The sequence below is a fragment of the Protopterus annectens genome, chromosome 7.part0 (assembly GCF_019279795.1).
Source record: "Protopterus annectens isolate FY-2018-M chromosome 7.part0, PAN1.0, whole genome shotgun sequence".
NCBI lineage: Eukaryota > Metazoa > Chordata > Ceratodontiformes > Protopteridae > Protopterus > Protopterus annectens.
Window position 1 is genome coordinate 929080684 of NC_056739.1, and position 16087 is coordinate 929096770.

Genomic DNA, 16087 nt, shown 5'->3' on the forward strand with positions numbered 1-16087 from the left:
GGTCATGAGCAGCTCAGTAGTACGGTCAAGACATCGGGCTCTAAACCATCACTACAGGACTGGCTAAACGAGAAACTGGATGTGCAGATTACACTGGAGGACAACTGGGTATCCGCTATTTCATTCAACAAATGGCTGAGACTGTTCAAGGGGAAATTTTTAAAATACAAAAAACTGCAAATTGAAAATAGTTATTTTAAGGAGAGTATTAAGGCTAATAGAATGTCAAAGGGCCTGAGATTTTGGAAATTTCCAACTGGGTTAATATCGGCTTCAAACTTACATTTGGATTTAATTAACTTATTTAATTGGCCAGATTGCGATTTCTTGGAATTACTAATCAGGCACAACCTAAAAGAAATGGATATAATTTTAGGTGAGATTAATAAACTTGAAAATGCTTTACTTAATGATTTATTATATATTTTTAGATTTAAAGATATTGCGACATTTTTAACAAAGTAGATTCTATTGTATTTGATTAAAGTAAAAAGGAGAAAAAAAATTCATCGTGGATAAAAATTAATACTAAAAGGCTTACCCAAAGCCCCATAACCAAGGATTTTGTAATTTTCAAAATGACGACTACACTAGTAGGTTGCATTCTGGGCACAAGAGGGACCTTGAATCGGTCTTTAGGGAGACTAACAATAATCGTGATATAAGGAAGTTATACATGACCATTCAGAAATCCCTTTAGATCTCCCTTATTCTCCCCTTCCCAGGTGGTCAGAGAGAATATGAAAGAGGCAGTGGAGGGGGGAGCAGCAATTTATCTACCAACAGAGAAACCCCAGTCTGGGAGGTTTACGAATCAACAACAGGAACCCAGGCAGAATCAGTGGAATACACTGAGGGCGGGCAAGAGGGGGAATCCTGAATGAATTAGAGACGTCCCATGTTTTAGCTTACAACAACAGATGAGATTTTATCATTTTTAATTATAGTGATCTTTACATTTATAACACCTGGGCTCAGTTGTTGGAAAAAAGGCTCACTTTTGTGCCAGGTAGGAGGGGTAGAGTTGACAAAGTGATGTTGAATGTTAAACTTTTCACCTGTAAACTAAATTTAAGTTATTACTTTTCCGATAGTGCAAATACTGGGCATAGGAACATAGATGGATGTATTAGACATAACACTTTAAACCCCCCCCCCCCATGCACCCAGCCATCAGCCTGTTTGAAAAAAATATGTGAAGCTGACCTCAGACAGGTACTTGGTAAATGTAATTGCTGGTATAAATCTAATTTAGCTAGAAACGAAGAACATTTATTAAAACATATTAGTACAAGAGAGCTTAGACTCAAGAAACCAGATTTTTTTTTTGGGGGGGGGGGGGACTAGTGATAAATACAAATGATTACATCAGTAAAATTTTAGATATATGGTGATTGCTATGAGGAAGTTTCAATAAACGAGAAATATCGCATATAAGATCGATGTTATGCTGAACTATTAAAGCAAGGGTTTATTATTTACACTAACTTTTAATTTTTAAAAGTCACTAACCCAGGAACACCCAACAATTTTTGAAATCCCTAAAGTACATAAAAATATTTTCAGTCCACCGTTGTACTCCATACTGGATGTCAAATTTTCTAAAATATTCCCCATCGCAAGATAGATTGATTTTCACCTTAAAGAATTAATTAAAAACATTACTTATTTTTATAAGGATTCCTGGGACTTTCTAGTAGATGTCTCTAAACATATTTGCAATGACAACATTATTTTTGTCCCCACAGATTTTAAAGATCTTTTTTCTGTAATTCCCCACTATTTGGGATTAGAATGGTTTTACGAGTTCTTCTGTGAGCATAGTCAGTTAAAACATGGTAAAGTCAAAATTTTAAAATAGTTCATGCAAGTTGCTCTAGACAACAACTTCATTTGTTTTGAAGGACGGGTTTTTAGGCAGAGTACCAGGGCAAATTTGGTTATGGACGAATAGGAATCTAAACACACTAGATTTAACAAGGAGTGGGCATTTTATGGGAGATATCTTAACAATATAATTATGTTTTGGACATGAAATCTTGACTCGCTGATGGAATTTTTTTCTTATATTAATAACACCACTGTATTTCTTAATTTTACAATGAATCATTCTACAGAGAGTATTGATTATCTGGACTTAACTGTATCTAAAACCCAGGAAGACCAACAATTTGAGTCCAGCATTTATAGGAAGCCCATCTACTCTAATTCTTTATTACATTATACTTATTGGCACCCTATGCATCAAAAGAGAGCCCTAGTAAAGGGACAAATGGTTAGGCTCTCTCGTATGATTTCACAAGAGATGGTGTTTTACAAGAAAGCACCAGACATGAAATGATGTCCGAGGTCCGGGATACCCTCTGAATATAATTAGATTCATTATGGAGAAAGTGGCATGAAAACATGAACAAAGTATTTTTGCTCCCTGAATAAGGGGGTTCACCTATGGAGATTATTCACAACAAACACTTGGACCCAGACTTAAGTTTTAATACAGCTTTGGTACTCACAAATTTTGACTTCCCTTTGCTAAAAATGTTTTTTAAAAATTGGGAGGTTTTTTGTCAAGTTAGGTGAGCCATTTCAGGATTTTGCTGCCCTTCCTAGATCCGTATATAAAAAGGATTTATGCTTTAAATCTCTTATTGAAAGTGTAAGACAAAGTGAATCGGCCAGTGGATTGAAGACTTGCGGCTACTGTAAGCAGTGTAAAAGCATTTATGTGGGTTTGTGCTTTAATATGGCAGGATATGGTCATATGCATTTAAAACATAAGTATTTTTGTGCTAGTAAGTTAGTAGTTTACCTGGCTCAGTGTATAGCATGTCTAGCTTTTTATATAGGGAAGATCATCAAGTCCCTAAGAAGTAAAATTTACCAGAACTTATATAATATATGTAAATGTGGCAAGCACAATGCTCTTTATAAACACATTAAAAGCAATGATACCCATTATTTTAAATTTACGTTATTAACAGCATTGTTTCTGGTGGCCATGAAGGACCTTTGAATGATTTGCTAGAACTAAAGGAACTTAGATGGCAGATTATTCTCATTTCCACAAGCATCCATGGTCTTAATTACATGGTTTCAGTAGGATGTATTCTGCATTTAAAAGCTGCTTTTTTGTGATTGATAGACAAGGGAATCATTGAGGGTAGTTATATCCTGACAATCATCAACTTAAATCTATGGGGGGGGGGGGGTCTTTTCATCGAGTTGGATGGATTTGTGCATATATATATATAAATATATATATTTAAGAAATGCACTTTTAACACATTTTTATTTACATATTTAGAATCCTGGGACTTATTTATTTTATCCACTATGTATAGCTTAAATATGAAATTGCCATTTAGTCTCACCCAGAGTTTGAATTGGTAATTATTAATCATTAAAGCTGAAACTTGCATTAGTTCTATAGCTTTGCCTGCATTTTTCCATTGAATTAAATGGAATAATTGATTGACTGATTTTATAATGATGTACGAGTTTATTGCATCTAAAGACATTACTGACACAATGATTTTATTCTGATGAAGTCCTAATGGATGAAAGTGCTCAGTTGTGTCAATAAACCGTGTATATTGGTGGATTTTGCTCCTGGTTTTGTGATTTCTTCATGCCACTCGGTTCAGGAAAGTGACCACAAAACCTAGAGACAGAGAGTCTTCTGTAGGGGATTACACCATGATGGATACTACTGACAGGTTAGATACAGCTTTTTTAACAAAGGCTTCTAACAGACACTGAGTGTGAAACAGAAGGAGAAAGAACAATAGTATTGTTGAAGAAGCAGTATACATGCAGACAGCTCTGTATACTGAGTCAGCATGAATGTTGTCTGGAGTTAGGGAGGAGGGTCAGATATGTGACCAATAAAGGCAGCATCCCTCACAAATCACATGTCCTTGGACATACAGTAAAGGTAAAATGTTAATAAATGAAAATGATATTATGTGCTATTTGCTGAGCAGGAAAAATATTGCTGGGAAATGCAAGATCGGCTCCATTATTGAGGGTCAAAAGCCTTTGTACCGAACCAGTGGGTGACAAAATAGGCAACCCAGGTCGAGAAAAAAATGTGCTTGAAGTGGAAAATCACTTTTATAATGTAAAATAAAATTAACTAAACTGGAAAAATAAGTTTCTTTGTATAGAAACGTTTCCATGAGGGTTGAATATGTATCTTAAAATGCACGATGGCATGCTGCCCAAAACTCATCAAACGATTCCAACTTTTGTGCAAGGAGAGTTAGAGAATTTCCCAAAGAATGCATCATATGATCCTCCCAGAGTTATTAAAATTACTTCTGAATGTTTGTCAAAAAGCAGTGAAAGTTGTACTCCATGGATATTGTCATCTTTTTTGTATCTTGACGTCAATATTTTTCCTTCCCATTGGATCACCATATGTTTCCTTATACTAATACTTTAAGACCAAAGATGCCATGCTTGGTATATGTGGAGAAGTATCACAGGTGGTCCTTAAGTTTTTGATGTATGCAGTCTAGATGGCAGGGAGAGGTAGTTGCTTGCCTCCCATATTGATGTTTTTATTTTTTGAGGTGGGGTCGTAAAGTATTTTACACTTTGATTCCCCATCTAAAATGTTTTTCAGATTCAGTGATAGGAGTATGGTAATCGTGTTCCTTCCTCAGCCTTGAACTTGGCTCCTTTGGTGATTCCATACATATGCAACAGGAAAAACCATGTTAAAAACCTTCATCCTGTCCCTTTACATCCTACTAAGTCTGTAGAATGAGGCCTGTCTCACTAGCACAGAGGTTGCTCAACTGAGGGCAGCGATGGGGCACATTCTTTGGGTTGCCAGGCAAAGAAGACCTGATGTAATGTGTGACACTTGCAATTTGGCGTATAAAATAAATCAATTTGGCGTATAAAATAAATCATACCACTGCACATTACATTCATGAAATAAAGTGGTGCACAATCAGAAATCATACTAAGATGGCTCTTTAAAAACAAGTTGTTCTTACTGAAGACTCACTTAGTAATTACCTTGATGGAGGGGACTCAGTTTGGACCTTTCCTTATGAGTGTGGAAGAAGAAGGAAGTGTGCTGGCAGTCCAAAAAAAGGAGATGGAGAGTTCTGTATAGTACACTGGCAGGAGGAACTCCATACTAAAAGAATTGGTAACACAATTATTCTTGTGACCCTATTTTCAGAGGTGTGTGTGGATAACGTATGCGGACACATCCTTTCTTTCACATGGCACTGATAACTGTTCTTTGGTGGTTGAAATTAAGTCCACTGAACCTGTTTCAGAGAACTGACTGTGACTGCACTTAGAGAAGAACAGCACAGGAGAGAGAATTCACTCCAACATGATTCACTGTGTGCTATTTATTTATTTATTTTGTGCAGGCAGGTGAGCCGGACTGTGTGACTTTTTCACTCATGACTTTGCTGTAGTCATAATAAAAATATGAATGTACAAACACAAAGAATAAAGTAGCAGCCAACACAAACGGTACTAGATGAGCTTAGCAGTGAATTAAAAGAAAAAGAAAATCCAGGATTAATACTCTTCTGTTTTTAGAACATTTAAGGTACACTATTATGAATTCCACAAGGTGCAACCCTGTTAGTAAGTATGATACTGCAGTTGTGGTTGAACTTAGCCTGAGCACTTGCAACTGACTGTGAAGGTATAACCTAAGCTGCCAGGTGAATGCAGGCAGCTTGAGTACTTGATTTGCATTTGGGAATGAGTTCATTCTAAGGAAGAATAAGGGACATCTGGAGATGGCTGAGGGTTTTAGATTAACTGACCGACCTGGAGTATGAATTGATGCTGGTGGAGCATTAGAGAGTGTGGCAGTGATTAAGATTAAGCAGCAATTTGTAGCTCTTGGTTCAGATGAGTAGACTTGACTATAAGGCCCTTTACTTCCTTGAGAGTGAAAGGTTGTGGGGTCTTTTGTTAGAATCAGTGCTAAACTGACAGTTTGTTCTTTATATACTGTGTTTTTTGTAGGTTTTCTGCAGCTATAGGACGTACAGTTGGCAAGAGTGAATTCAGGAATAAGATAGTCAAAAGGTTGTTGGCCCCATGAAGGGAGTCATTGCTGAAGATTTGTGCACTGTTTTGTGAATGTTTATGAAAGGAATTTAATACTGATGCAGTAGTGCCCATCATTTTATGAGTGTCTCTTGAGAAAATGTATGCAGGATCAAGTTGCAATCCTACATATTTCCATATTTAAATCATTTCCAGAGAATGCCCATATCTCCCATTCAGCTTTGTACATAGCTGTATTTTTACCTCAAGGTTTGCCAGGCTTTTCCACAGTTGGGGCATATAGAACATTTTGGAGCTCAGAAATGGCTAAGTGAGCAACAAATTGCAGACGAGGAAATTCCTGGATTCCCAGATGGAAGTGTATTGTTATCAGATCCTGATAAGACCAAAACTCAGGTTATTACATAACTAACATTGCCTGTTTAAGTACGGATTGGTTAGTAGTGGATGGAAGTGGGTGGACAGTACTTAGAGAATCAGAAGCTCCATTGTAGTAGTAGTAGAAAAAAGCAGTGTTACTTTCCAGTACCCTTGCTCATTTCTGAAGGGTGTTATCCAACTATAGCAAGCATCCAGTATGTCCTACATAGGATCTGACTGTTGACATAGAAAAGTTAACTGTGTATCTGTTTAAAACTACCAGTTGTTGTTTTTCTTTTGGCTTTTCCCGGTTAGGGGTCGCCACAGTGGAACTCCAGTCCACTAATGATTGGCAGTATATTTTTATGATGCCGAGGTGCCAGCTCGATGCCCAACCTTCAACGAAGGCACATCCATTCACGCATGTCTTTCGAATACTACTCAACTGCGGGGAAGACATGCAGACTCCACACAGAAGGCGCTCCAGCCGAGAATCGAACAGGAGAACCTCTTGCTGTGAGGCGACAATGCTACTGCTGCACCACCGTGGCTTTCTCCAAAACTTAAATGCCTATTTCGGGATGTTCCTTTGGTAGCAGTTACCTCAGTTTGAACATTTTCCAAGCTGCATGCTGTGGTGTGCAGTTAGCCCTACACAGTACTCCATAAGGAGACAGTATTCCTGAAAACTTATTTTTGTATTCATTTAAAGACAATGCATCGACTCTTAAAAGAAACAGCAACTTTTTTGGGTTTATGGAACAGTCATGAAAAGCTTGAACTTGGTATAAAATGCAACATTCATTACCAGTTGAAATATATATATATTTTAAGTGTATACATCTTTAAAATGAATAGTGTTTACATCTTCAGCAAATAACTATCCTCCTGTATCTCTTAAGTTTCGGATTCACTTGAAGTATTTGTCCATTTCATTTTGACATGTTTCACCTTCCTTACTATCAACATCAGTAGAGGCAGAAGGGCACTTTCATGCCAAACCTATCCAGCAGCATCCCAGTCTACTCAGCCAAAAGATAGAGGAAGAAGACACTATGTAAGACCACAGAAAATCACCCGTATCCAAGACCTCTTATTTCAAGTGGTCTAAGGTTTTGCATTTCAAAATCATTAAAATCCTGTCCTTTAAAACACACCAGACAGCTCAAGTACAGTGGAATGGAGGCTTGGAAATACGTTAGCATCCTTCATTGGATGTAAAAATACTTATGCAAGCATTTCTTCTCCAAAATATGGTTACATTTAGTTGGCAGCTTGGGAAACATTCATAAATGGGACGAGACCTGACTGTTGAAAGTCACAGGTAGGTTATAAATTGCCTGTTTTGATCAAAAATGTATACTTTAAACCCATCAACCTAACACATTCACTCCAATGGAGCTCAGGAAGTTTGCAATGTAACTTTCAAAGGACAGGGCCCAAGCCTTTTAACAGAATCAAATTATGTCCTCACATTTCAAACAAATGTTCATATCTCTGAAACCATAGAGGTTATGAAAGAAGTATAAATGGTAAACCCTTCAGCACAAACTGTTGTATAGTGGTAGTACTCTTTAGGTCCTAAGTCTTAAACTGAATTTTATAAGTCACAGTAAACACAGTAACTATTATAGTTGTAATATTTTGTAAACAACTTACAATATCTCAGCAACCGCTCAAGTTACACATATACTGTCAGCAGCATTTTATTCATCTAGCTGAGTGCTTTCGTATGAGACTAAGGAATTCTGTGTTACTTGGTTGTTGAGATATTTAGAAAAAGTAAAAATGATATCTATATAAATTAATTTCATAAAAACAATGGTTAATATCTTTTTACCTGCACTAGACAGAGGCCATAAATTAATCATGTTGAATTTGCCATTGTGTAAGCTTTAAGATGAAATCTTTTAAAACCTTGTACATAGCATGATTTTGGAATTATTGATGCAAATATGAGCAGGCAATATTTGACGCCTAGAGACATCAGTAGGAGTTAACTGCAGATGCACCTGGAGGTGTCACTCTGATATAATGAGTTAAGACAGGCCTCCTCTCTCCTAGCCTAATGTAGCCACTTGATCCACTGTGGAACATAATCTCTCCCAGGATCTGCCTGCTTAACATGCACGAACTGCAACCTACCAATGATACCTTCAGAAAGAATATGAGGGTTTAACCCATGCTCTTTGATAAAGCCAGTGCATCAGAAAGTTGCCTAACAGCTGTTCCCAATAACTCAGTCCTGGGACTTCAGGCTTGGTTAATTAGTAGTATGTCATAAAGGCATATTTCTAAACTCTACCAGTGGATAGACTTAATGATAGACTCACACCGTGAATGAAGAGAGAAGACTTGTCTCTAGCTTTAAATGACATGTAATATCAAGGCTCAGTTCTTCTGCAGACAGTTTCTAAGACATATATTGGGAATCCATTTGCCAGTGGTAGGGTCACGTAATCTATGTGTCCTTATATTAAAGTTATAGATCTGTAACCCCATAAGCTCACCCTTATCAGTGGGAATTATTGATATGCCCAGAGAACTCTGGCTTTTTTCCATTTCAAGGAAGAGATGTGGCACCTTTCTTATTACATTTTATTTATTTATTTTACATTTGTTGACCGGGGGTGTCTGACTGAGCCGAAAAGGCCCTTTTTCAGCAGAGGCCCGGAGAAAAAAGCTCCACAAAGAAAACTTACAGACACATTTAGTTATTTAGACATAGTTGAGAAGGGAGCTCTGAAGGCAAGCCCTGAGCTGGATATAAAAATTGAGGAGTCAGAAGCATTTGGATTGTTGAAAACTGTTTAGCCTAAGTCTAACAATGCATTTTGCAGTTCTTAAAGCCCACAGAGATCTTATAGTACCTTAGCATATGTGAGTTTCATTGGTTTCTGTAAGGAGGGGGCCAGCTGTATAGAAGTAAAAAGGTTTCGTCTTCCACAGATAAGGACATTTGGAATGAAGCTGATGGGAATGGAAAATGTAAATTGAATGAGTAAGAGTGTTAGTACTGTACAACTTGCAAAGCATTCAAATATGGTTAGAAGAGTAAATGAATGCTCCAAATCTGTCTCTAAGGTGATAAATAGACTAGTACATTTGTATATAAGGCAGTTTTAAATTCCTTATTGCCACAGTGATAACCAAAGATGTTGGAGATTCTAAGGTTTACAATTTAGAGGCCCTTAAACAGAGAACAAATAGGAGGGGCAGCTGGGACAATCCTGCCTAAGTCGTACTTAATTTCTGCCAGAGTATCACAACCATTTCAGTTGTCACATCAGCAGCTGTTCCCAGGTATAAGCTAGTTATTCAGAAAATGAAAGACAAAAAAAAAATATTTTGTGTCAGAAATGCCTTGTCTGCTCTGTCAGTGGCTTTCCTGACATCCAAACTAAGAATCAGTAAAGCTGATCCTGAAGTCTGCGTTTTGTGCTAAAAGTCTGGATGTCTGTCTTCCTGTCCTTGACAAGTCCTCGTAAGTCATGTTGGACAAAGCAGCACAGTCATGAGAGCAACTCTTGCTAGTATGGCCATAAAAGCTGATAATCTGTATTAAAAACTGGTGGGCCTGTAGGAAGCTGAGGATTCTAGATCTCCATCTAGCCTTGTAATGACCATTTCACTCCAGCTCTTTGGAACCTGGCCTGTCACCAAAACCTTATTCATAACCTGGAGGCATATATGGCAACATTGTTTGAGTCTTGCCATTTTATGCTGGGAGTCCACTGCAAACATTAATTGGTAATTTTCTAACAGATTTCCTGCTCTTCCTGTTAACATCATACATTGTACTCATTTTAGTAGCCTTTCCATATGGTCCCATTTGAATATCTTCCCAGCCACACAAGGTACAGCCTAAATATTTTGACAGTAGCATAGTGGCCATACTCAGGCTGGCAGTAACAATTTGCTAAACAAACTAGTAGTTATATGACATGTGCCATACATTTAAAACACCATTGGCTGTCATAAAAATTATGTCTTTCATTCCCCGGTTAAAAGGATCAGGAAAATATTTAATCACCCCTTTTCACATATACTTGTTTAACTTTTAATTTTCAGTCACTAGTCCACCATTTTTCTTTGTCCCTAGATTTGCTTGGCATGGATATTACATTATTAGCTCCCTGTTTTACCCAAAACAAAATACATTCCTAAATTAAACTGATATTATTTTTTTTCTGTACCATTTTAATAAGTTTGACCTTCATCTTTTCCCAGTTCTTAGTGTCTTTTAGTCTGTTATTTTAGCCAGAACAGTTTAATCTTTTCTCTGACTTTGAAATTCACATCAAAAGCATCTTCTGCAGTATTTGTTGACCATATTTTGGCTATAAAATTGATGTCGCTTGATCAGAGATTTTGCCTCAAGCAGTCTATTTGGAGCACTCTCAAACTTCTGAAAAGGCAAATACACTATATTGTTTCTTTGTCCTTAATCATGAGAACATTTAAACAAAGCAAGGCAAGAATGTATTGGTGACAGTTAGCTGTGTGATACAGAGGGTTAAAGCCCTGACTACATCCCCAGAGGCATGGAAGTTGAGTCTGTTTGCTTAAACTGGCAGGTAAGAGGTGGTTCAGGCCATTGTAAGTCTGCTGCCTGTTGGAAGCTGAGCAGAGAAACATACGTATAGTGGTAGTGACTGTGCATGACAGATTGAAACAATATGTTGTTCTAGCTGTGTGTGTGTGTGTGTGTGTGTGTGTGTGTGTGTGTGTGTGTGTGTGTGTGTGTGTGTTTCTCTGTACAAACACAAAGTACTTGGCTAGTATTTGCAAGTCCTGCTTTGGCAGTGTGTCATACTGCCACAGTTGGAGCAGGGAAATTAGAAAGTATGCAGAAATGTGTGGATCCCTGCTCAGATGATGGCGCTCTGCTCCCTAGCTGGCATTTCCTTCTGCCTATATTCCCTGATATCAGGTGTCACAAAAGGAGATACTGCCAGCCCAGCTGTCTGGAAGGTTGTCAGTGGTTGTGTGTCATTTGTGAATATCAACATGATTCATATGCTTATATTACAAATGTATTAGGCCTGTATGTTGTTTGTTTATCAAACTGCTGGTACAGAAGTGTGTTGAAAGGTTGACCTTAAAGATGTATCCACAGTGTACCCTACTGGAAAAGAACAGAAATATATATACACTATTGTAACTGTGTAAATGTATATAATTTAACAGTGGGAACTGGCACATAGAAGGTTTACTTGCAAAACTTCAGAAAAATAGTTGAAATTAAATTATTTTATAACTGTGCCATAAAAGATGGTTTCAGTCCAAGAGGAGACACAATGTCTAGAACTAGAAGTTTTTTGTATTGTCTTTAAATTTGGAGGAATGTAAATTATTTTACAATTTCCATTTACCTTTGATCTAAGAAAAGTCCTTGTTTATGTATTTTCACAGAGAGATGCTAAATGCTACCAGCTAAAGTGGGGTTTTTCACCTGGGATAGTCAGACGACAAGAAGTGATGTCATGCTGCAAGTATCCCAGCAGCAATATTTGAGATGTTAATTTAAGAATTCTGTGAGAGAGAAACTGTGCATTTTGTATTTTGTCTTTGACCTGACAAGAACATCCACTCATCACATCTGCCTGCTGGTTGTTCTGTATGCAAGTTAACTAGGGTACAGTAATTTGTCTTAGAAATAGGAATATAGCGAAGCTTAGATGTTTTCTTTATTTATTTGAGACTGTCCTGCAATAATGTTTTAAATATTTCCTGTGATTTTGGACTCTGATGTAACTATGATTATTTACTGAGTATTTTCTTGTTATTGTATTATTTATTATTAAATATATTTAAACCTTTCAATTGTGGCTGGTCTGTCTAGAGATATTTAAGCTCTTAGAATACTTGCATATCTCTTTGGTGACACTGTGTGAATCACTCCTAACAGGCTTGCTCTTGGTCAAACTACCATTGGGATTTGTAGTAATATTACACAGTAAGACTGGACCCCCTTTGTTAAGGGCCTTAAAGTAGCTGATAAAGAGTTGACTGATGGCAGTAATAACTACATTATAGTCTGGGCAAAAGGGGACAAAGCAAGTGAACCTGTGCCAACCTTTCCCAGGTGTGTGTGTGTTTGTTTATGTATAAATCAAATTTCAAAGTGTGTGTGTGTGTGTGTGTGTGTGTGTGTGTGTGTGTGTGTCAGCTACTTGGGTAGGGCACAAAGCACTGTTTGGACAGAGAGGGTGCTAAAGATCTTGGCTTGGCCACTCAGCTGAGATCTCAACTCTAAAGCTGTGCCATTGGGGAGTCTTATTGGGGAGCTGGAGAAAGAGAGAGAAACCAGCCCCAGACTGGCTGTGATCTCTGTGTGTTCTTAAGAGAAATTGTACTTTACTGTGTGTGTATGTGCTTGCCATCTTCCCAGTGTATGCGTCCCCCACTGGTGCTAGTGGTGAGGATTGAGGCTCCTTGATTACTGGGTCAGTGCTGGGGCATCACACCAGTAAAGAAGAATAATGAGTGTGCCAGTGGAAGGCAGGAGGAATTGAGTTCTCTTCATGACGGGAAGGAGAGAAGGATCTAGAAAAATGCACTGGTGGTTACTTTAGAGTCCCGTACACCAGTTGATGTGTATGTACTCCCAGACATGTTTCTTTTTTCTTTTTATTATTATTATTTTTTCTATTTTTTTTCTTGTTTTTCAGACATCTCTGTCATCATGTTTACATTCCCTTCCTAAGCTTTTCAGTTTATTTTCCTTTTGAATGACCATCCCTTTGTTTATCCCCAATGCTGAACATTGCTTTGGTCCTTAACTTGGTTCCTTCTACTCACAATGCTGAACTGTTAGAACATCCAAAGAATTCACCAACATAGAGCTTTTCTGCACTGTCATCACAATTATTTGCTGTCTATTCTTATATCATCTTTTAGTGGCACAGTCTGCTGTTGTATCAACACAGAACCATCATCACACCCAGACTTCATACCTCTCAACCTCGTAGTGTAAGAAGTCAATAAATCTGGACAAAGTCAAAAATAATGGGGGGACAATGGCCCATAAAATAGGGACAGATTTTAAATATTGCTCTTATAAACCTAGAAAGTTGCTAGGATAACAGTATTTGTGTTAGCATGCATTCTTCTGAAGGATATGAAGTCTGAAACTCAAATGTATGTTATTTAGTGACTTAAATTTTCAGTGATTTGCCAGCAAAACCACCCCCCCCCCAACACACACACACACACACACACACACACACACACACACACACACACACACACCAAGATTTTGTGAGGAACAGACCATGAATAGGAGGCAAAAATCTGGACAATCTAGGAAAATCTGGACAATTAAAAGGAATTTATTCAGTCATCACATGTCTGCCTGTTTTGTGGAGGTGGGATCTACAAACTCTAGCCACTTTGCTGATATCACAGTATGTAGGCACTCGCCAGTATCAGGGTCACATACAGGTGCAAATTTTGATGAATTGGAAGCATACTCAGACAGCCTGGAGATGATTTCCAGTAAATGCCGCTACACGGAAAAACTTCAGATTAAAAAGCTGTGCAGTTAGTTTTTATAAATACTGTATCAGGTCTTTCTTGAAAAGGGTTTATCAACTTTCTTTAATGCCAATACACAGTCTTTGTTTTGCTTCTTATGTATTGCCCTTGGATTATTTATTACAGTGCTGTCTTATACACAAAAGCCGAATAGTAAAAGAGGTCATCCAAGTCTGTCTAATGCCAGTTGTGAATTTAGTGAAGGAAGACTGTCTAGTAGGAATTGTTCCATGGAATACTGCCAACTAGTTTTGGAAGATTTAGTTGACCTGTTGAAGGTCTTTCTGTTAAAATAGAATTCCCCTGTACCTCTTCCTTGTGGTACTTGGGTACTTTCTTGTTCACTGAAGGACAAAATGCATGCTTGATTTCAAATGCCAAAGACTGGCACAGGGAAATACCTTCACCATTACTACCAGCCTGAATGGAATTAACATTGCTGTATACCCCATTACCATGCAATTGATCTGTCCAGTTACCCCTGGAGCCTGTCTGAAAAATACCCAGCATTAAATGGAAAGCAAGTCACACAGATTATTTTTATTGAAAACCATGTTTTCCATAGCAAGCCTGATATTTGTATAGGAAGTGTACATTACAAAGAGTCAGGCTCATTTGCATTTTTTTCATTAAGCATTGCTGTACAGTAAAAATTGTGCAAATAGTGTCAGTACCCCTGCATGACTACTGTTATGGGATTTTTAGTTTTCCAGAAGGGATAGACTTTAATAAACAAAATCTGAATGTCACTCAAAATGTGTTGCATAGGCAGTAATGTAAAATCGACTACTTTTAATTGTTGTTTTATAGTACAGGAATTATGCTTAAAAGTCTGTCCTTCTGCTGCTTTTTATTTAGAGGAAATGTGATCAGTACTGGCCAACAGAAAACAGTGAGGAATATGGAAGCATCATCGTCACTCTGAAAAGCACAAAAGTTTACGCATGTTATACTGTGCGCCATTTTGCAATTAGAAATACAAAAGTTAAAAAGGTAAGTGATTTGGTGTTGAAATAAATGAATGCTGTAAGAAATACATGGTACCTTTGTGTATGTGGTAGCATATCCCAGACAAATGGCAGGATACCTGATGGTAGGTGCATGGGGTTAAGTCTATGAGCTGCTCACAAGTCTCATCTTGGACCTGTAGTCCTGAGTTCAGCTCCCTCAGCCTGTCCTTCTATTTGTGACTTGGAGCAAATTACCTAGCCAGACAGATAACCAGGTAATAAACAACTAAATGTGCAACAAAACTGTGTATTGGTATAGCAAAAGTACAGGATCACAAGCCCAGTGTTTTACCAATGTGTTCACCTCCTAGTTCAGTAAAAATATTGTCACCTTTTGTGAACAGAGGAGTGATGATACACTACTGCTCTCTTGTACTGTGTGTGTGACTGGTGAAAAAATAACTTGTAATATGGGATAGGTGTAGAATGCATAGAGACAAGGTGAGTATCATAGTTATGGAAATGTTGAAATGATTTGACCCACAGTATCAAATGTCCATGCTTTTAAGCATTTAATGTTTTGTAATTCCGAATGTGTTTTACAGTTAAACTTTTACCATCTTCAGAAGTATTTTTGTCTTACAAACTGTATTATTGGTATTCTTTGGCAAAGCAGAGTGCTGTATTGTAAGAAATGTATTTTTATACATGATGTTACTACATTAGAATGTTCTACTTACGTATGAGATGCAATCATTTTATTAAAGTCCATAGAGAGAGAGCGGTGTGTTATATCACAATTATTTGTACACAGTGGAGCAGGAACACAGAATTGCGTTGCACTGAAGCAGTGTTTGGAGAGCTGCTCTGAAGGGATTTTGAGAAGAGTCACAATGTAACTAATTGGGGCTGGAGAAAGAAAGCTATCCTGCGATGTTTCTTAGAAGTCAGGTGTATTCAGGATGTATGTAGAACATGTTAGCAGAAAATGATGCAATGAAAGGAACTGTAGTAATGAAGCCCTAAAGAAGTATATTGTTAGAGAAGTATATCCATATTCAACTGGAGAGCAGGAGACGCCCCTCTGTACCCCCAGGGTACATTGTATGTCTTTAACAGTGAAACATCTTCAGACTACATTCCATTAGACCAGTAAGTTGGAACAATGTCCCTCCTGAGGATGA

At 37.7% G+C, this 16087-nt stretch overlaps 1 protein-coding gene across 1 annotated transcript in view; it reads left to right on the forward strand.

The window, feature by feature from the left end:
- The window catches only part of PTPRG (protein tyrosine phosphatase receptor type G), a 3415981-nt gene that overhangs the window by 3242654 nt on the left and 157240 nt on the right, over positions 1 to 16087 (forward strand). Inside the window, exon 21 of the mRNA XM_044077514.1 lies at positions 14812 to 14946. Within this exon, the coding sequence (XP_043933449.1) occupies positions 14812 to 14946 (135 nt within the window). The remainder of the gene's footprint in view (positions 1 to 14811; positions 14947 to 16087) is intronic.